At 40.6% G+C, this 20,854-nt stretch overlaps 1 protein-coding gene across 1 annotated transcript in view; it reads right to left on the bottom strand.

The window, feature by feature from the left end:
- SHANK2 (SH3 and multiple ankyrin repeat domains 2) overlaps positions 1–20,854 on the bottom strand; it is a 266,104-nt gene that overhangs the window by 217,941 nt on the left and 27,309 nt on the right. The window contains exons 4-10 of the mRNA XM_069016388.1: positions 17,439–17,642; positions 15,759–15,830; positions 15,531–15,639; positions 15,140–15,291; positions 14,171–14,338; positions 11,965–12,081; positions 8,506–8,583 (exon numbers count right to left, since the gene is read on the bottom strand). Of these exons, the coding sequence (XP_068872489.1) occupies positions 8,506–8,583; positions 11,965–12,081; positions 14,171–14,338; positions 15,140–15,291; positions 15,531–15,639; positions 15,759–15,830; positions 17,439–17,642 (900 nt within the window). The remainder of the gene's footprint in view (positions 1–8,505; positions 8,584–11,964; positions 12,082–14,170; positions 14,339–15,139; positions 15,292–15,530; positions 15,640–15,758; positions 15,831–17,438; positions 17,643–20,854) is intronic.

Here is a 20,854-nt window from a genome sequence, read left to right as displayed (position 1 = left end):
ACATTTTTAATTATATAATGTAATACAAACTCAATATTATGCATTTTGAAAGGAACTAACTGTGTATATTAATATATCTGATGTCCAGTAGATGGCAAAATATCAGCAACCAGCACCTTTTATCTTGGCACTTGATTCATTTAAACCCCAGAGTAATTTTTTTTCTTTTTGTTTCCAATATCCACTTTCTATTTCATTGGAGAGCAGGATTAGCTTTACCTTTTGGATGTTTTCTGTCTATTATCTGCTTGAAAGCCAATTTCATCTTCGTCAGGTCTCGATACAACAAAGCACAATAATGCTACTATCCTTTAAATAGTCCTTTGAAGACAGTTTCTTCACCACTGATTTTTTTTTTCCAAGAGCATGCTGCTGCTACTGTTCCCAAATTTGCCAGCACATGTTAGCATACTGTGTACTAAAATCTCTTAGCAACAATATCTTAGTGTCTAACATTTCCCTTCTTCCAACTATGATTCACGGAGCCATCTGTAGTCAGATATTGACATGCAGCATCCTAAAATAGGCACCTTACATTTGCTCAACAACTAGTTTTAGCATCTGAAAATATAAATTATGGGGAGAGGGCCAATATTTCTTTGAGGCTCCTCAGCATTCCCTGGATCGTTTCAGCACTGTTTAAACAAAGGCTCGCCACGAGCGCTTCGCCTCAGTATTGAGGGCAAAGTATTCCCACTTTTCCAATCGGCAGCTCCGCTTACGTAACCCTCCGAGCAATCCCAGGCTTCCCTGGTGAGGACCACCTCACACTGCTACTCAGGCTATTTTTAATAGTAATCAAAGACTACGTTTTCAAGCTCCAAGGGTTTTTCACACCCTTGGAAGCCTCAGGCTCATGGGAAGCATCCCACAGACAGGTGGGACAAGGTCGATGTGCCAGCTGGACGAAGACAAAGGGATTTCTGCTGTAGGAAATTCAACAATATCCCACACTCTGGAAGAGAATTTACAACCACAACCTCCCAAGCACTGCTGTTGCCTTCCAAAACTCTTACCAAGTTGCCCTCAGAAAATACAGCATCTTCTTTTCAGCTGCAGCAAATTAACGCTTAGCAGCAAAGACTCTGCATAACCCGGGTTGTTCGTGGCAATGCAGTGTGCAATTCTGTACAGCTTGAAAGAATAGTGCTGTACTAAAAATATTAATTAAACAGGAACAGGAAATGTTAATTTAAAATAATCATATTCAGCAGAAGACATTATATAGGAAGAGCTGATAGTATGGCTTTGGAACTGTCTCAAGTGTGAGGAACACACTTCCACCCCAGTGAAATCAACAGGATTTCATCCACTTCAAAGGAACTGGGATTTTACCCTAAATACTTTTCAGCAATTAATATTTTAAAAACAAGCAAACACACAACAACGTGCAGCCAAATACAGCTGGACTTTATCAAAAAAAGTACACAGCAAGCATAACAGTGCTGGCACATTTTCCTTGCTAAAATGCTGGGTTTGCTTGCAAGAGATTTTACAGCCCCCATGGGTCTTCTGGAATACACTCAGTAGCCGTGAAGCTGTGCCAGGGCTGCGCGAATTCCAGTCAGAATTAGGGGAAGGCAATCATTCTGAATAACCTCTTTTCCATCTCTTTTAGGTCCTGCAGCGCTGTCTTAGCAGGACTGGACAAAACCTAAAATGCCTGCAGACACCTCTGTTCATTTTCCAGTCTTCCTTACTAAGATTTAAAAGGCAGAACCTGTGTTTTATTCTCCACTGTCCTTTCACGAACACACACAACTGCGTTCTTAAAATTTAACCACTCCTATTCATGAATTAGCCATGACTGAATACCTCCAGATTAACCTAAGCCTGCGTGGACACCAAGATAAAAAATGTAAGTCCTTTCCTCTCAACATGGGAGCAAATCACTTCTAAATCATCTCAATCCCTCGGCTTTGAAATGCAAACTTAACTCCTAGGACAAAAGGAGTCGTTGTTATGCAAGAACCAGCTTGACAGGAAGTGTTGAACTGAATACACCAGCAAGTGGAGCAGAGTTACAAGGAAACATGTCAGGAAGCCTAAAAAGGAACATGCAGACAAATCCATCCCAGGCACAACTTCGCTGCTTCACGACGTTCTTTTATTTCCTCCTGTTTCTTGCGAGGAGACGTAACTCAGATTTGAAGTTATCCTACTGTGTACAGCCTGTATTGAGCCTCCTCCATGGTCACTGCATCTATTGGGAAATTTTATGTCTCTATCTATTTTAAAAGTAGAGGAAAAAACCTTGCATCTTCTTCTTGCTTCCCTGCTGAAATGCCACCCAGCGAGTTATGCTCAAGCAAGATGCCTTTTTCTACACACTCGTGTTTTAATAATTAAAACGAAGCAGAAAAAGCCAAGTGTGATACACACACAGAGTTACAATTACAGACTCATTCCTCAGGAAAATCTAGCTCAAGCTGGAAAGAGCCATCAAAAGCCAGTTATTACATAATCCTTATTACTGCTACATGGGCGAGCAGCGGTTCCAAAGGAGTATTTACTAAAAGCAGATAAAGCCAGGTTGCAGCATCAGATGAATCAGATAAGACACAGCCAGCAACAAAGTTGACTTAATTTTCTTCGTCCCCTCCAATAAGATGCTAAATCAAAAAGCCATGAAATGCAATCTCCTCCAGCTGAACTCTCCTAGGGAAAGGCTGAGAACGTGTGCTATTTGCTAGGTTCTGTTTTCCTTGGCACCACAGGAAATGCTGGGCTGTGCAGAGAATTCAGCTCAAGGGTTTAGGGGTCTGTGCTGCCGTAGGGTGAAAGCTTCCACCTCTCCAGGCAGCCTTACCTCATGGAAAAGCCAAAACCCACCACATTAGCAGCTTCTTCCCAAAACACTTTGAGAAAAAGTGTCTTCCTACTCACAGCAGACAGACACTTCCCACTATTTCACAGCAGAAACTTTCGGGGATTCAATTTTGCGAACACTTAATAATATAGTGTTGCTTCAACTGCTAAACCAAATGGCTGGAAATCTTTTGGAAAGCCCTTAGGATAAAATGCATCGGGTGAATAAGACACTGTGATTATTTTACCTAATACATTTGGTGGCTCCATTCCAAACTCTGTGGGTTAACTACAATAAAACCTTTGGAAACAGCAGTCTAGCAATAGTCAATGCCAATAACATACTCTGATGGAGATGGGATTGCCAACTGCATGCCAGGAATGCTCCCTCCAAATGGCAGTGGAAGATGATGCTAAGTCTGTCCTACAGGCACAGATCCTACATTTTTATAAGGAGCAAGAACTTGGATATTGACAGAAGATAATGCTGAGTAGCCTGTTTAGAAATGCAAAAGCAAGAGATGCTGCCACCACAGCAGCCAACCATCGTAACTCCAATCATTAATCCGTTCCTGCAGGCCTGAAGTGCCCGCCAGTCCCACTCACAGGTTATTTTATCTCACAGACAAACTGAATGCTGTTAACATCTCAAAACAACATGGCTTAAATTAGGATTACACAGATCCCCGCTGCCTCTTGTAACTTCACCCATAAAACTGATTGTGTCTGAATCACACAAGAGCCTTTCTTACTTTGAGGCAAGAACTGTTGGTGACCCTTACAATTTTACTTAATTTGTTCCCTTTTATAACTTCTGAGCTTTTTTTCTGGTGGAAAAAGAAACAGGTTAGCTCCTGACTACCTCAGAGAGTCCACTTTTCCCAGAGAAATTGGACTGCCTGTGGGAATACCTGAGGCATGTCAGCTGGACACCCCTGTCTGAGCAGGGAGAGAATGGGGAATGGGGGAAAAAAGGGGTCTTGGATCATTTGCATGGAACACAACACAACAGATGGTCACATGGAGACTCCTCCATAAGTTTGCTTTTGGAAAAAAAGAAAAAAGAAGACACATCCTGCAGTTAAGTATTTTTAGCCTCTCCAAGCGTGGCAATATTTTGCCTTTCTCAATAAAAGGTAATCATATCATTTAATTCTTTTATGCTTTACTGCATTACCTCCATTTGGCTGCTTTTCTGAAAAATGACAGGGTTAAAATGAAGGTCAGGATGGACCAGCCAGCTCTAAGAAAACCATCCCTGAGTCAGGAGGAATTGATTTGACTCCATTCTGTATCCATATGTATTTTTTTGCTCCTGTATCTCTTAATATTCTCAGGAATATTTCATTTGCCACCACTTGCCCCAATATCAATTTCCCCTCTTTTAGTTATTCCCCTTCCTTTTAATTATTATTTTAATCATGTCTTTTTAAGAAATTGTGTTGAGTGTGCCTACATATATACAGACCCATGTACATTTTTGATTTTTAAAGGAAAAATCCATAGTTTGTTCTGGAATGGTCACTTGTAGAGATTTTTTCTTTTAAAAAGTATGAGTAAGTTCCATTATTTGACTGAAATCAGGAGAAAAGCTGGAAAAAGCTTAAAGTCTGACTAAAGGCAGAATGCATCATGAGCTCATAGCTGTATTTTTTGCCAACAATACCCAATATTCAGTGATTCATTCTTCACACAGGTGCTACAGGAAAGGAATTAGGATGGAAATAAATACATGGATAAAGCAAAGTCTTTCTGTAATTCATATGCTCCATTAACACAATGGTTCCATATTTTAACATCATGACAGAAGGCATTATTTTATATTTGTGAAGATGCCTTTTTGAGGCACCCGATAGAGATTTTGGGTTTAAAATTAGCTTTCACATCTTTTCAAACAAAAAAAAAAGTCAGAGACAAAAAAAAAATACCTGAGAAGAACTTCTTGTCCTTTGCCTGTAAATTTCATCCAAAAGAAGGAAATTAAAAATTTCAATAATCTAAATCTAAACTGGGGCTTTGGGAAGCCTTTCTAGTGAGGTGCTGGATATGCCCAGTTGTGTCTGTCTGTGTTCCCCCCAGTCAGCTCAGCTTCCAAATCCATGGGTTTAGTTCCTACTCCTGGTTTTGGAGCCCCTGTATTTGAGTCAGTCTGGAAACCAGTTCCCACTGCCAGATTATTAACGTGGAGATCAGCACACAGGGCAATAAAAGGAAATAAAACTAAACACCACAACATAACACAACGGGAGAGAGGGGACAAGGAGGGGTGGGTCAGCAGAGTTTTTCAGTGTGAGCAAAACAACACATGTTTTCCCTCAGCCAGACTCCAAAAGAGCTGAATCATTTTGTTTTTCTGAACAACAGGGACGCCGGGCATGGAAAATTTCAGTTCAAATGATTCAAATCTGGCAAAAGGGAATGTGAGCAATTGGAAATAGAGGCAGGGCCAACACACTGAAAGGAGCAATTCCACCTGCAGTGGACCTGGAAGATTGCTGCTCCTCCTGCAATCCATAGGATGCAGGCATGTTGATTATCCAGGCTGCTTTGGGACAGCAAAGGCCAATCATAAGGGGCACCTGAGACACAAACCACTCTCAGGTACAACTCTGCTGTTAAAAGGTGGCACTAAGTGCACCTCAGAACAGTTGTTCTGTGCATTCAAACATATTTGTTCTAAAAACACTGACTAATTATTAGCACTATAGTGCTTTATTGCTGATTTGAATTATTCATATGGACCTGCTGATCATTAAAAGAGAAAGGAGAGACAAGATCAACAAGGTGTATGTTCATTTTAACTTACACTTCATTTCAACAGCTTGTAAACACTGCAAAACTCAGATTTCTGAGCTATTGGATTAATATTTGCTAGATAGGCAATTAATTATTTTATGTTAACCTAGAAGCAGAAGAAATGTGTGGAAAACCAAGTAGCTGTGGATGGTGATGGGATACCATGGCACTTCTGAAAGGATATTTCTGGAGGTTTTACTTCTGAAATAAAAACTAATAAAATAGCACATAAGGTACTTAGATGGCCCAGCCAAGAGGGGCTGGGTAAGAGATCAATAAGCAGAACTGGCAATATAATATAATGATGTGGCACAGGTTTCATCTCACATCAAATTGCTAAAAATAAAATACAGAAAAATTTCTGCTGACCCCACATTCTGCCGACTTTGAGCAGTGGGTGACATCAGCTGTACCCAACACTGATTGCTGACTCGATGCACCCCAGGAATGGGTCAGGATGAAACACATCTCCCTGCAAAGGCAGCTAATACAGGGTTAGGTGCTTCACTGGGAAATACAGCCAAGCTTTTTTATGTCCTCAACCTCCTCAACACCTGGCAATGCCATTCCAACACTACCCCTGCTGGACACTGAAAAGGCAAAAAGAACACCCTGACCCCAGGTGTCCATGATGTGGGATCCCTGAATTAAGTGGCACAGAACTCAGCCCAGATTAGTTTTCCTTCCTGGAATCTGGTATATCCATGCTTGCTTTAAGAAGCACTGTGATTTGGTAAGGAGTGAGCCAGTGCACATTTATTCTTCTGATGGCAAAACTGCACCACATTCATCGGACACCGACGCCTGATACAAACTCTGCCGCTCGCTTTCATCGAAGGAAACAAAGCCTTGGCAGGCCTTGAAAGCAGCACACAAATTTCTCCACGTCTGGATCCTGTTGTTTTTACAGAATAGCACAGCTTTCATATCATCAATTTCCCGAGCAGCAACTCCAAAGAATCGTCCTTTTAGGTGCTGAGAAAGGGACGTAATGGAGGCAACTCAAAGGAATAGATGCTGCAGCTACAACCACTCTCCTTATGTACATATGAGATGCCTCGGTGTTCCTGCCTGCTGATTACATGAGCAAACATTTTTAGTATGCAAAATCCTATTAACTCAAGGGGATTCTGCATAATTTTATAACAGCTCCACTTGTGGTGTTGGAGCGACTGGGTCAGCAACAGACAGATGGCAAAGAACTAATTCTAAGGCTGCTTTATTGCAGTGCTGGCGCCGGGGCTTCCTCTACTCACTCCACTCGTATAAAATGGAACTTTTTTGACATTCCCTACACCTTTTGTGTTCTAAGAGCAAGAACAAGAATGTTGGAGCAGTCAGCACGAAGAAGAAGACAAATGCAAAACTCTTCTGTGGGACATTTACCCTCTCTCCCAAAAATCCTAAACCAAAAAGGAAAGTTAACCTCAAAGACATCAAGTAACAAAATAATCTAATCCAAGAGATTACCCTGGAACACATCCCTCTCATAATTAGAGTTTTCTCTAGCTCCATTTTTTGATCATTCATAATTCTGAGGTGCAGAGATAAGTATTAGCCAGAACTTAGTGAACTGGTGCTTAGCATGTATTTAGATGGCAAATTATTAGCAGTCTGAAAATGGTGCCTAAAATTAAATTATTAATGCACCGTTTCCCCAGTTTGGGGAAAATGGTCCCAAAAGTAAACAATGATCTGGCTGGGATTTGCAAGCAGAACTCTTAAGCTCTTCAGATGCACAACCTCAGGCCCAGAAAACCTTCAAAATATGGAGGGAATTAGACTGATAACAGAAATATTCGGCTGAGGTTTTTTTGAAAGCCCTGTAACTACACGTAAACTTGGAGGAATTAACTCAGAGACCCACATGGATACAGCTAAAGTTCCAACTGTTTCACTTGTCAAAGCATTCTTCCTTGAATCCTCTGCCAGCATTATCCAAAGTGGGTCAAGGCGGTAATGGGGAAGACACACCAAGGAAAGATAAATCAGGATTTCTTTCAGTTGAAAAACTCCTTGGTTTGGGAGAACAGCCCCCTTCTGTTTCACCACAGGGCAGGTCCTTTTAATGGCACTGTGCCATCATCCTTCCAAAAGCACTGATTTTTGTAACTTGAAAAAATTCTTCTGGTTTGGTTTGGTTTGTTTTTTAAATATTACAGTTTCCATCCCTATTTCTCACATGTCACTTTGCATCAGGAATGTTTCTCTGACATCCAGGCTAATTAAGCCTGCTTCAGAAATAAGGGCTTGAGGTTGTCAGCCATACCCGACAACCCTTCGGACAAACAATTCCCTTCCATTTGGATTTTTAATTAAGCTTACTGAAAGTGCTTCCATATCAGAAAATGGGGACAAACCTTTGACTAATCCAAAGAAAGATTGCCATTTTCTTTTGGAGATAACAGATGACCTCTGTCAACCTCAAAGTTTGGCAGTGCATTAAGTCATCCCTAAAACTTAGCCCAGCTCTTTGGCCTCACATCCAAGGAAGGAAGAGCTTCTTTTTGGCTCAATCAAGAGAGGCCAAGCAAACCAAAGTGCCCAGACAATCCTCGGATCACTCTTACATGGATCTTGGATCTGTTTTACATGGGACTGGAGATCAGCACAGAGCAAGGTACAGCTGACTGCAGATCACCAAGGATTTCATCTTTTGCCACCAACAGCTCACAGAATTCTCAAACTCATTAACAGTGTCACTAGGCCAGCTAAGAGGGTGTTTTCCTCTCATTCCTAATTATTCCAGGATGTCCTCACTTAATGAATTAGCTAAAAGCCAAAGTTTTCACTCACTCCACACCAGTGCTCAGCCATGTACAGTGTGACTTCTTCCCAAAACCAAGTTCATGTGAGATTTTCTTCCTGATATTTCAGGGGGAAGAGGTATTTCCTTTTTACCTGAAATGGAGACTGGCTGTTGTAATTCTTTATCTCCTTGTTGGCTCCCCGGAACAGCAGCACCCTTGCACAGCTCTCCTGAAAATGATAGAAAAGGAAACTTGTTCATAAGGACCCTCAGGCACTAAAGAGACCGTGACTGCCAAGAGTTATGAGGTGTTTGGTCTATATTTTCACTATTAAAAAATAAACAAAATAAATGATCTGAGAATTTAAATTGTTAAAGTAGCATTTTAAAAATGACAGGGCTTCAGGTGCTTTGCAGTGTATGAGAAACTATAGGCAAGTATAAGAAAAACCATGCAGGAATGCAAGAAGTAAATACCTTATTAAATTTTTAAACTGACAAAGTTCCATACTTGACAAATCAGATTTTGCAAAAATTTAACTCCCTTTTAGGAGTTTTGCCTATTTTGCAGGAAAAGCAGTACTGTTCATAGTACTGGGATGAGTTACATCCTTTCCTCCTGCTAAAAATGAAACAAGGCAGTTTTACCACTTACTTTGTTGGGTTGGTTTTTTTCCAGCCTATCCTCAATATTAAATGTTCGGTTTTTGTTTTAATACACACAAAATTTTTGATCTGTCTGTACACATTGCACTGACCAGACTTATTGTCTCTCTTTTCCCCTAGAAAATGCTAATGGTTACAGCACAAGGAGGAAAATTGGGCTTCAGACCCTCCAAAGTGAGAAAATCTGCAAAGGAAATCCCTTAAAAACAATTTACTTTGGCCAATACAGTGCATTGCTTGAATCACTGCTCTCCATGGTTGTTAAATACGACTGACCACAGTCTGGTACAAATTCTCAGAGGTTCTGAGTGGATTCCCAGGATTTTTGATGATTTCTGTATGGGCTCTGTTTCCTACCTGCCATCTTTTAATATTCATCTTAGGGTCTCGTGCAAACCAATTCACATTTTAAAAGGGTTTTATATTTCCTCAACAGAAATATTAATTTTGTTGTGCTTTCTGGGTTGTCTTGACATGTTGTGCTATGGAGTTGTACCTAATGAGGTATTTGGATGTGCTACCTTTCACTTTGAACAGTAAATTTACAGTCAGAGAAGACAAATTGCATAATTTAGGTATTTCAGTGCCAGAAAAGAAGCTTATTTACTAGACTCTGAGTCACAGGTTAATTTGCAGAAATTATGATTGAAAATCATTTCTATCATTGTGTTTTCTAATTTACCACAGTGGATTCTTGGTCCTGTGAAGTCTCCCCATCACAGGGTCGCCCTAAGTGTATCTGGAAAGGAGGTTATCCTACCTTTTCCTCAACTGAAAAACAACAGAATGGATCAAGACAATTATGTCTTAGATTATAATTTTTAATGATCTAGAGTTAACTGAAATAGTCTCATTTGCTTGCACTGCAATCTGCACCTTAGGTGTGTTCTCTCTATCTCTAAACAATTGATCAGTGTCCAATTTTAATCAAGAACTTGAGGACATAAACAATTATATTGAAAAATATGCTGTATTTATTGGGTGATCATTCATTGGGTTATCAGAATAAATCATCCAACATTACAACACCAAAAAAACTATACATTTAAAAACTCTCTACAAATTTAACTGAGCTGTCTGCAGTGTAACAAAGGGATTTATTAACTAAATGGTTTGGATTAGAAAAGTTTTGCCAAAAGCTGTCAAAGTGTTGTTCAACATTAAAAAAAAATCCAAGGGAATTTATTTGGATTAAGTACTGCATTTGTTTGTTTATTGATTTTCTTTTTTCAAAACAAACAGAAGCACTCTTAACTTCACCCTCACTCCTTTTTGTTTCCTCCCCATCTGTCAGATTATATTCAATTTTAATACTACAACAGCTTTCATCTCAGATCCAATCCTGCCAGTGAAAGACGGCACATTTCATCCCAGCAAAAAGCAGAGTTACTGCATGGTCATGGAATAACTTTCAAAACCAAGAGCTTGTTCAGATCAGGACTTCGCTGACAGCCAGGAGAGCAAACTTGCCAACTTCAGAAAGTAACCCAAGAAAATTCCCCAGGGAAGACTGGAAGGGAAGATCAAATGGGTAACGACTCCATCTACAGGAACCTGGAGGTAACAGGGAGGCTGCCGTCCTTCCCATCCTCTCCAGCTGGAAAAGGCAGCACCGTTCCTCCCACAGGAACCAAGCACAACTTCCCATTAAAAAACCACTGGCAAAAATCAGCACAGGTTAAAGTTCACAGCACTCCGAGGAAAACCTTGTATTTCCACATGATGAAGGATGAAGGATGAAGGAAAACGGAAGGACGACAGTGCAGGCAGAGGATGGTAAAGTTCCATTCACAAAGCCAAGCTTAGAGGCTGTGTAAATATTTGCAAATTTGTAGCTGCAGTTTCAGTTAGAGTCTCTAAGTCTCAGAGTACAGAATAACTTCGTCCACTGAAGTCAGGAAAACACATCTTTACATGAAAAACACTGTCATTCTACGGGATTAGTCCAATTCCCACCTCATTCTGCATAACCTTTGCTAAAAGTGTATGGTCTTGAAAAATGCCAGATTATCCCCAAATTTTTTTTGTTTTTTTTAAAAAGCTGAGGGTATTTTAGACTTAATTGAGGAATCATGACGAGACTTTAGAAAAAAATTAAAACGGTAGTTAATTAAGAAGCAGATGCTTTAACAGATGTTTCACTGTTTACAGTCACATCTCATGCTTTCCAAATTCACTGTAATATTTTATGTACTGAATTTTAATATAGTTGTAAAACTCATTCCCTCCCCATCCCATCCCTGCAAAGAGAGTATAAAATGCTATCAAATCAAAAGGTTCTATTACTTGTAAACGACTACACAAGTTGTAAACAGCAAAGAATCCAGTATCTTCTGTATAGAGACATTTCCACAGTATTTTACAACTCTTTCTTAATTCTAAATTAAATTTTAGAATAACAGCAATAAATGCTGTACAGGAAACAAATATTTAGATATGAATCAAACCCAAAAAAAGCTGGTAGAGCATAATGTTTTATTTTCTAATTAATACCCATACCCTTGCTACCTACAATGAGCAGCCTTATTTGTAATCAGTGAATGAACCACCAGTAAAATAGTTTTTATTATCTTCTGTCCAGTTATAAGACCACTTTTTAAAACCTGAAGCACTTCATTGCATATAAAATGATGTAGGGATAGGATGAAGGGGAAAGGCTTCAAATTGAAAGAGAGCAGATTTAGAGCAGATACTGGGAAAAAATTCCTCCCTGAGAGGGTGGTGAGGCCCTGTGGAAGTTGTGGATGGCCCATCCCTGGAATGTTCAAGGCTAGGCTGGACAGGGATTGGAGCAGTGGGGTGTAGTGGAAGGGGATTGGAACTGGAAGATCTTCGAGTTCCCTTGCAAGCCAAGGCATCCCGTGGTTCTGTGAGCTCTCAGCTCCTGCTGGGGACATTCCTGTCCCTGCAGGGGGCCAGCAGGGCTCGCTGGCAGGGGCTCTCACCTGGTTGTAGAGGGCACAGATGTGCAGGGCCGTGTTCCCCGAGGCGTTCTGCGCACACATGTCGGCGCCGTAGAACAGGAGGTGCTCCAGGTGTTGGACATGTCCGTACCTGCAAGCCTGGGCAGGGATGCATGGATATTTTGGTTATTCCACAACCTAGGCAAGAGCTCCAGGGAAAGATTTTTAGCAGAGGAGGTGCTGTTTCTACCGAGGGTCTAATTTTTAGAACCACGCCTGGTTCTTCTATAGGAGCACAAACACCCAGATGTGCATTCCTTCACCAGCTCCCGTGTGGGCACTGCAGGTACAGCAATCCTGTGCTTGAGTTTAACTATCTGCTTGTTTTGGGAATGGCAGCTTAAGGGATCAAGAAAATACTGCCTTTGGAGCTTTTTATCCACTGATGTTCATGTCTCAAATGGGACAAGTTTTTTGTCCTGCTACTCTCCGGAGCACTGCCCACCAGATGGCACTGAAGATGATCAGATTGCCAGAGCTTTTTCCCAAACTGGTTACATGTCTTAGAAGGAAAATCTGGCCACAATCCAAGTAAATCTTCTTGGTTCTGTGATGTCAAGCAGACACACAGCATACACAGGGCACTGCTCCAAAAGAGGGGGAAATCTTCAAGAGTTACTTTATCTGTCACACAAATAAAAGGTTAGACCCTGGATTTTTGGAAATAAGCCTCTATGAATAAGATTCATAGAAATTAGAGACTTTCCTGAGTAGCAAATAAGCTTGAGAAAAAGCACAGCAATTCTAGTCCTCAGCCTCTTTTACTTAACTTCCTTTTTCTCTATGGCTCACTGACCAAGCATCTCCCAATTTCTAATGTTTTTAAATTTGTGTTATCAGCATCATTCCTATAACAATCAGAATTTAAGGTAAGAGATACAGGTATAAAAATCCATTCAGTCTGTCTGAGGTACCTCATAACTCCTGAATTCAGTGGGAGGTACAGACTGACACACCTGGCTTGGATCTACAATTCGAAAGAGAAAAATGAAGTGGATGCTCAGTGCCCAAATTAAATCCCCATCCTTCTTAATTCATTGAGGAATGCTTGAATTATTGATTAGTCAAAACAGATTGCTCCTGATCCCGATGTAAACATTGATTTATTTAGGATTACAACCAACACAGGGGGGTTGGAAAGTTCTATTTCATTATGAGAAATAATAACCTTATGTGTATGAGGCTGGGGTTTAAAAAGAGGGATATTTTCTCTCTATTTTCAGGGAGTCCAGATGGGGTAACACTTTGATCTAGACAATCCATTTCCTCCACATCTTCAGAAAATGTGGTAACAAATAATTCCTTTCTTTTACCCTACTCTAGAGATGGATCCAAACAACCTCTACCTGGCCACACTTAGGGAAAAAGCTCAGATTCCTGCCCAAACCTGGGTGCCAAAGCTACCTCCCATTTCTTTCGAAGAAAAGAAGAAAAAAAATCTGTGTACTAAAGAATTTAGTGCACAGAAAATAAAGTGAGCCAAGATGACCTAGGCAGGCCTGTAAGGTTGATTACTTGTATCTTTATCTCATAAATGAACTGAGCAGTTCCAATTTTTATAACTATCCAAACTCATCCGTCCAGAGAAATGACAAAGTAGCTGCCATGACATTGGGACTGTCAGAATTGTTAACTTTGTGTATTACTGAGTTTATAACTGTGCAAAGGGAAATTAATAAAACATTTTTACACAACTGCTGGATAATATTCAGGCGTTTCTGGAGAGGACAATGAGAGGCTGATGGATCCCAGCAGCAGGATCCTGAGCCCAAATCTTCCTGTAAAGTTCAGCAGAGACAAAGGGGAAAGCACCCTGACAAACACACAAGAAGCATTACCAAGGACACTGACACTGGCATCTAACAAAAAGAATGAGCAACATTTTCCTACTGAAGTGCCCCAAACAGGATGCTAAACTTCCAACAGTCCACAACATAAATACGAGCAGTGCAATTTCTCCAGCAAAATCCACAGTAACCAGAGGATTTCAAAGTTACAGAACACCACTGGAGCAGTTTTCTACTTCTAAGTCACCACAGATGGAAACAAAGTGAATAAATAAAAGGAAGTAGGAAAAGCAAATAGAAAAAGGAAGAAATTTCATACTTGACTGTGCAGGGGCTTCAAAACAGCATTTAAGCCTAGAACAACCATGGCACATTTCCTCATAAAAGCAAATCTTTCCTACCTGGTGGATTTCTTGCCATCCATTTTCATCCTTGCAGCTGACTGTAGCATGTTCATGGAGTAAGAGCTCACAGCAGAAAGGGTCCCCTCCCACCACGGCCGTGTGGTACAGCGGGGTCAGGCCACAGCTGTCCTTGTAGTTGGGAGATGCTCCCAGCTCTAAAAGGGTCTGAAAGCAATCACAGACCGTGAAAAATAGATTTGGGGGGGACCTCCACCTAGAAAGGGTCTTTACCTGAAAAAATACCTGAAAAGTATTTGCAAGGTTGATACTTGACATAACATTTTTTGCTCACCTATTTATCAGGTGATAAGAGTGGGCCACGGCACAGACTAAGTTAAGAAAGAAATAACCTTGGAAGAGCTGGGATCTAAAGGGATCTATGGGGATGGCACAGAAAGAAGCAGTGGCAATGTCCAGTTTCCATCCTCTCACTAGGTTCAGAAATGTCAGCTCTGAAAATGCTGCATCACCTTTGCAACGCATTCACCTCTTCAGTTCCAAGGTGCTTTGTCAAAAATGTCATGCAATTTGAGTATCTGTCAAAAGGGAATAAGCAAAGCCATAAACCTAAGACTTCATCTAGACCATCAGTGTGATTTAAGAACAGCTGTTAAAATACAAAAGAAAACAGAAGAGACTGTGTTAAGGTGAAATGTGCAATCCATGCCACTGGAAGCTGCTTTCAAAGAGGTAAGTGACAATAATGCTATTCCTATTTCCTCGGACAGATCTCAGTGTATCACTGAATAAGCTTAAATTTCACCACTTTTCTTCCTAGCAGAAAAAGATAAATTGGAAATTAAAAGGCCCTTTATTGAAAGCAAATGCTAAGATTCGAAAGCCACAAGAAAGTACTAGAACATCTTAAAGGATCCATGGAGAACAATACATTAATTAACTGGAAACAGTGTCCTTTCTGCATTTTTTTAATGACATAATATATAATTTTCTCCTGAAAGCACTTACCTTGAGGGCTACTTGGTTCTTGGCTCTGGCTGCTTTGTGCAGAGCTGTCATTCCATCTTTGGCTCTGAAATCTAAATGTGCTCCTCCATTTTTCAGAGCTTTTATCACTTCTACTGTATTGTCAAGCTGAGCTGCCAAAGTTAGGGGTGTTTCTAAGGAAGAGAATAGGATGTACTTGAAAAAGGTGAGAAAAATTATAAAATAAAGTTAATTTAGAAAATAATATTAAAAATACTGTTCAGCGAAAATCGTAAATGATCAATTATCTCCTTTGGACAGCAAAACCCTACAGATTCCATTAGCCCAGGGTTATGAAGGAATGTGTGAGATTCAATTTAAGTTTAACTAACTCAAGGTACACCTTTATGCTGCTTAGTTTTATTGTTCTGACCTCCGCTTTCCAAGTCATGATAGTTTGGGTCCAGTCCTCGGTCCAACATCTTGGTCATTTTTTCCACAGAGAGATGGTGGACATGATCCATAAATTTTCTCAAATTGGCCTGAAACAAAGAGCGACAAATGAATCATCCTCTGATTTCCAAAATAACATTTTGACTAAAAATGAAGCATTCTGTCAACTGATGTCAACACCCACTGGAGGTAATTGCTAACTCGATACCTTGGTGTGAAGCTTGGCCAGCTGCTTTTCATCGAGGTTGAACTGTTTGTACACTCTTTTCTTGTAGCGAAACTGAGGGAGGAAAAGAAGAAGAAATTTTAAAACTTGACAACTTAAAACTCATACTACAGTTTTCTGACCTTACCAGGAAGTATCCTCCATGGTGATGTGGATTTAGGCAAAATTTTTTAAAATTTTAGAAATAGGCTCAGTATTTCATATACTTTTACATCATTTAAGCAAAATTCTTATCTTGTGCGAATACACTGAGATCAGTGGAGGTGTGTGGGAAATGAGATCAGCCTCTAGAATCTGGAGAAATAAGCAAGAATTACACTGAAAAGAGCTTTTCCCCAAGGATTTCTGTGCACTTTCATTTATAGTCTCAGGCAGAAAGAGCTGGGAAGGCACGTTAAATAAAAGAATATATATTTCAAAATTGCAGCTTAGCATTTCTGAAACATGAAAACAAAAAAAAAGGATACCTGAAAATTCCTTAGTCAAAGTAGGAGGAACTTCCACATGGGAAAGTTCTCCTGATACTGGTTTTGTGAATGAGGTTCTGAGGACTGCCTCTTTTTTTGGCCGAAACTCACTCACATTTTATCCTGAGCAGCTTGGGTGCAGTAGGAAGACCTGTAGCAAAAATCATGGGGGTTTCCACAGCTATAATTTACCATTATCTCACAGTGCCATGCAGAATTCCAGGAATGCAGCCTGTCTGTTGGATGAGGGACTGTGCTGAATGAGGCTTTAACACCAGCTTTTCACAAGATCACTTTTAACACCTCAATTGCTGCAGTCAACACTCACGAAAAATGACAGAAACAAAATACAGTGGCTGTTTAATTTGCTTACAGCTGTAATATGGACATCAGTGACTGAAACTCTGAAATAACCTCCTAAAAAAGGGAAAACCTGAAGCTTTGTCAGTACCCTGGTTCTTTTCTCTTGGATTTGTGTTACAGTGAAGTCTACCAAGTGCACATTATTAATGGTTGATGTGCCACCATACAGGCAATACCAAAATTAATTAAATGCCAGTTTCATGCCCCAGTTTGCTGCTATAGTGTGTGATCTGGCTCTGCTCCAAGTTTGTCCAGCGCCATAAAAGTCCTGCCCAGCTTATCCCCAGCTGTGGAGCCTCTGCAGGAGCAACAGAGAGGGAGGAAATCCCAGTACACAACCTCTCCTCCCTTACTGCTTTCCCAGGAGACAGACAGAGGCAATCTGTGCACTCTGAAGGATGGCACAGAGGGAACTAGATGGGGGTTAAAAAAGGCTTCACTGACACAGAAACATCTCTTTGGGAGAAAGCACAGGCTGGTTATCCAGCAACTGCTACACCACTGTTGCAAACCTAATCATGGGTCCAACAGCTTCACCTAGAACCTCACATTTCTTTATTAAATCACAGAATTAGATACATGTCCTGTGTCCTCAGCAGAGGAAAACTCCAAAATCCACTGTCTCTGAAGGGCTGACTCTTTGCAACCTTTTGGGGATGGACCAGCTCCACAAGCAGGGAATGACAGCACTTCTGTGAGCAAGGGTTCAAGCTCAGGCTTGCTGATAACCATATCCCAAATGCAATTCAGGTGCATGCAGACACCTCAAATACAGCTTTCTGTACAGTTTGTATCAGAACAGAAATGCTTCAGATGTTAGATCTAAAAATACCTCGAGTGAAGGAACTCCTTTATTCACTGGCTGTGGGTATTCCCTCAGAAGTCGCTCCTCATCCAAAAACTTCCCATCTCTCCCATTGCTTGCAGGCTGGAACAGTCCATAATTCAGCACATCTTTCAAACTCTGGTTCAAAGTGCACAAAATCCGCTGTTTTGCAACCCACACTGAAGCTTCTGGGTTAAATCTAATGCATTTCTGCCAAGAGAAATTATTTTAAGAAACCCGATTAGCAAACAAAACATTTAAAGAGCATCTTACCTTCTAAAATTTACAAATGTCACTAATAATTAGGAATATACACAGCAAATCTACAAATTCCATGACAAAACATCGCTCAACAAGAATTCTATTTCAGATGTGTAGTGATAATATCTAATGCACAAGCACTGTGGAAACACAGGACATTTCAACTCCTTCCACAAACATCAGGGAACACACACATCCTTCTTCAGAGAGAGAGCACCTTCATGGAAAACCTGTTCCAAAAGGCAGGTAAAAGGGATGTTACAAGACGTTTAACTATCCACTTGATTCTTGGCTGTTCTAATACTTGTTAGATCCACAAGAATTTCACCCAAAAAATGGTATTCAGGCAAGAATTCTACTTCCCTTTTAGCCACATTTATCTCAGAGTAAGTTTATGGGAGGAACGATACAACGGGAAGCAAATGACCGGAAAACTTTGACAAACCTTTCCAATGCTCCGCTTCTTACCAAGCTGGAATTCAGGGATTTGAGGAATTTAGGGATTTTGCCTACACTGCAGTCACTGGTTGCAAGGCACCAGCAGATGGCAATACCTAGAAAGCAATTTGGTGGCTCTGATGTGCATCCTGAACACACCACGCTGCTGCTGCTGTTGCTGCTGCTGCTTTAATCCTTTAGAGTCTTCAGTATAAAATGAGATGTCAGACTTTGTCACAAGAAAGGCTGGCTAGGAAGCAGCTTTCATTTCCCTTACTTATTTTATATTTCAAGATGTTTTGTGAAAAGTTTTGGGGGGGTTTATATGTTGAAGGGACACAAAGTAGATTATAACGAGTGTTTTCCTCCCCAGACATCCCAGTAGCTACAGTATTAGCAGCAAGGGCAACCTGCTTCAAATCCCTGTGTTCCTTCCAAACCTCACTTGCCCCGTGACTCCTACATGGATTCCAACTTCAATACAAGATTCAGACTCAAACATCAGCACTTTTCAGCAAAACTGTCAGCTACGAGGTGTGTAATGAGCTTAACTTCTAACATTTTCCACACATTATCCACACATCCTGAAAGATTACAAGAAGTGTTATTCAAATGGGAAGATAATTTTGAAATTACATGTATTTTTTATCTCCAAGGCAAGTCTTTCTTACCTGAAACAAACTAATTTTGGACTTGTATGACACTGTTTTGATTTTAAAAATACAAAGCAGTTACTTCTGATCCCAGTTTAATTAAGTCTGCTGGCTTTTAATGCACCTGGAGAATCCAACATGTTCAATTTTTTTCAGTCTGTTCCTGTGTTCTCTCTGTTCTTGATGGCATGTAAATATTTCACAAACTAATTTAGTGAGAGCTCCAGCTCTTCTACCGATTCCTAAGACACAAAAATGGCCTTACTGTAAAAAATGCTGATCCCATTAGCAATTTAGAATGATCAGTCACATAAAAAGTAAATCGATAACGGGATAACTTTTTGCTACCAAAATGTTTCAGACTGAGCAAAGTGAAACTAGTGAGAAAAGTGATTATTTATGCTTTCCATGAAGCCAGGCAGGATAGAAGTGGAGCTGTTACCACTCTCTCAGAGGCAGGTGCTGACCAAGAGGATAAAAAGGAGCACTCAGATGCTGCATAAGGTGCATTTTCCATCAGCCTGTCCCTGGAAGAACTCCACTGTGCTGCTTCTGTGTCCTCCTGGCAGCCCTCCAGGCAGGGAGCACCACAGCCACCCCCTCTATCCTGCAGACAAGTCATTACTTACTGCCACACTCCATACCCTGAGGAAACATCAGCTGAATCACAGCAGGACCTACACACAACTTGCTCCAGTTATGAAATAAGGAACAATTCATTAGGCACACATGGCGTGGTGACCACAAGGAAAGGAGGCAGCAGCAGAGTCAAAAAAAATGGACAACTTTTTTTAATCTTCAACGACAAGAAAAAAAATTTAAAAAACAGGGATAGTTTAGTGACAAAGAACTACAGAAACACATGAAACAAAGATGTTTTGCACGGACAGATACATTCACTGTAAAAAACCACAACAGTTCTTTCAAAGAACAGCCAAAAAACCAGCCCTGAGTGGCTCAAAGTCACTGTCAAAACCACACCAGGCCCCTCAAAATGCAAGTGTAGCAGCAAGACAGCACGTCAGCACTGGCTGCTGAGATGCAAGGCCTGTGTTTGGGATGTGAAAGCTCCTCGGATCACAGGAGACATGGTCAATTATTATCTTGCATTCCTGCATGCTGGTGAGAGCAAGTCACTGAGTGAAGGGAAGGATGGGAAGCCAGGGAAAAATACAACTTCCCCAGCTGAAGGGAAGATATTCAGTGGGAATAATGCTCATGATACAGAATTTCTGAGGGATAACATTTATCTGCTTAAAATCTATCAGCCAACATATCTTTCTGCTCAGCTGTCAATCACACAGAAATGTGCTGTGACTGAAGGACACAACAAAACATTGTTTGTACAGCTGCCTCCAAAATGTGATTGCCAGGATATCAAAATATTAGTTACTCCTTTCAATAGGAGGTGTTGATATTAAAGATGTGGCAGCCAAAAAGAGGGAAACACAAATGAGAGTTCGGCATAAGGAAAGAAAAGGGAGCAAGTCACTCATTTTGGTTTGTGCTCAGTGTTCAGCTTGATTCTCTGCTGAAACACTGCTCTCCTTCATCAGAATGCACTCAGGAAACACAGAATTCATGAGGGGACAGGTCAGAAAAACCAGTCTGGCCAGGCTGTCATCAGATCACCTGTCCAGATCAAGGGCATGTGAACAGATACCAGCAGCACAATGCTTCTCTTATCAAACTGAACATAAAACAAGGAAGAGAAACTATAAACAGAAAGCAGCAAGGAACAATCAGGCACAAAGTGGGATACAGAGGAATATTTGGGAAAAGTTGCAAAAGAAAACCTGGAGTATCTATGAGGCAGCACAGACTGGAAACAAGTGAGAATGGAGGCATCCCAAACAAAAATGGGACTGAAGCTGCAGTTGTGACAACTGGGTTCCTACTTCCAAAAGGGAAAAACTGCACAAAGTAAACAAAGTGTTTTATCTGAGAAGGAAAAGCACTAAAGGAAAAGATTCTTTATCCTGAAAAGCAACAAATAATTTAAAAAGTAAAGAAAGCATACAAAAGTACAAAAAGCAATGCGGAAAAGAACACCAAAAAGTAGCTACAGCT

The sequence above is a fragment of the Aphelocoma coerulescens genome, chromosome 5 (assembly GCF_041296385.1).
Source record: "Aphelocoma coerulescens isolate FSJ_1873_10779 chromosome 5, UR_Acoe_1.0, whole genome shotgun sequence".
NCBI lineage: Eukaryota > Metazoa > Chordata > Aves > Passeriformes > Corvidae > Aphelocoma > Aphelocoma coerulescens.
Note: the sequence above shows the minus strand (reverse complement) of the source record. Positions and strands in the feature narration are given on the sequence as shown.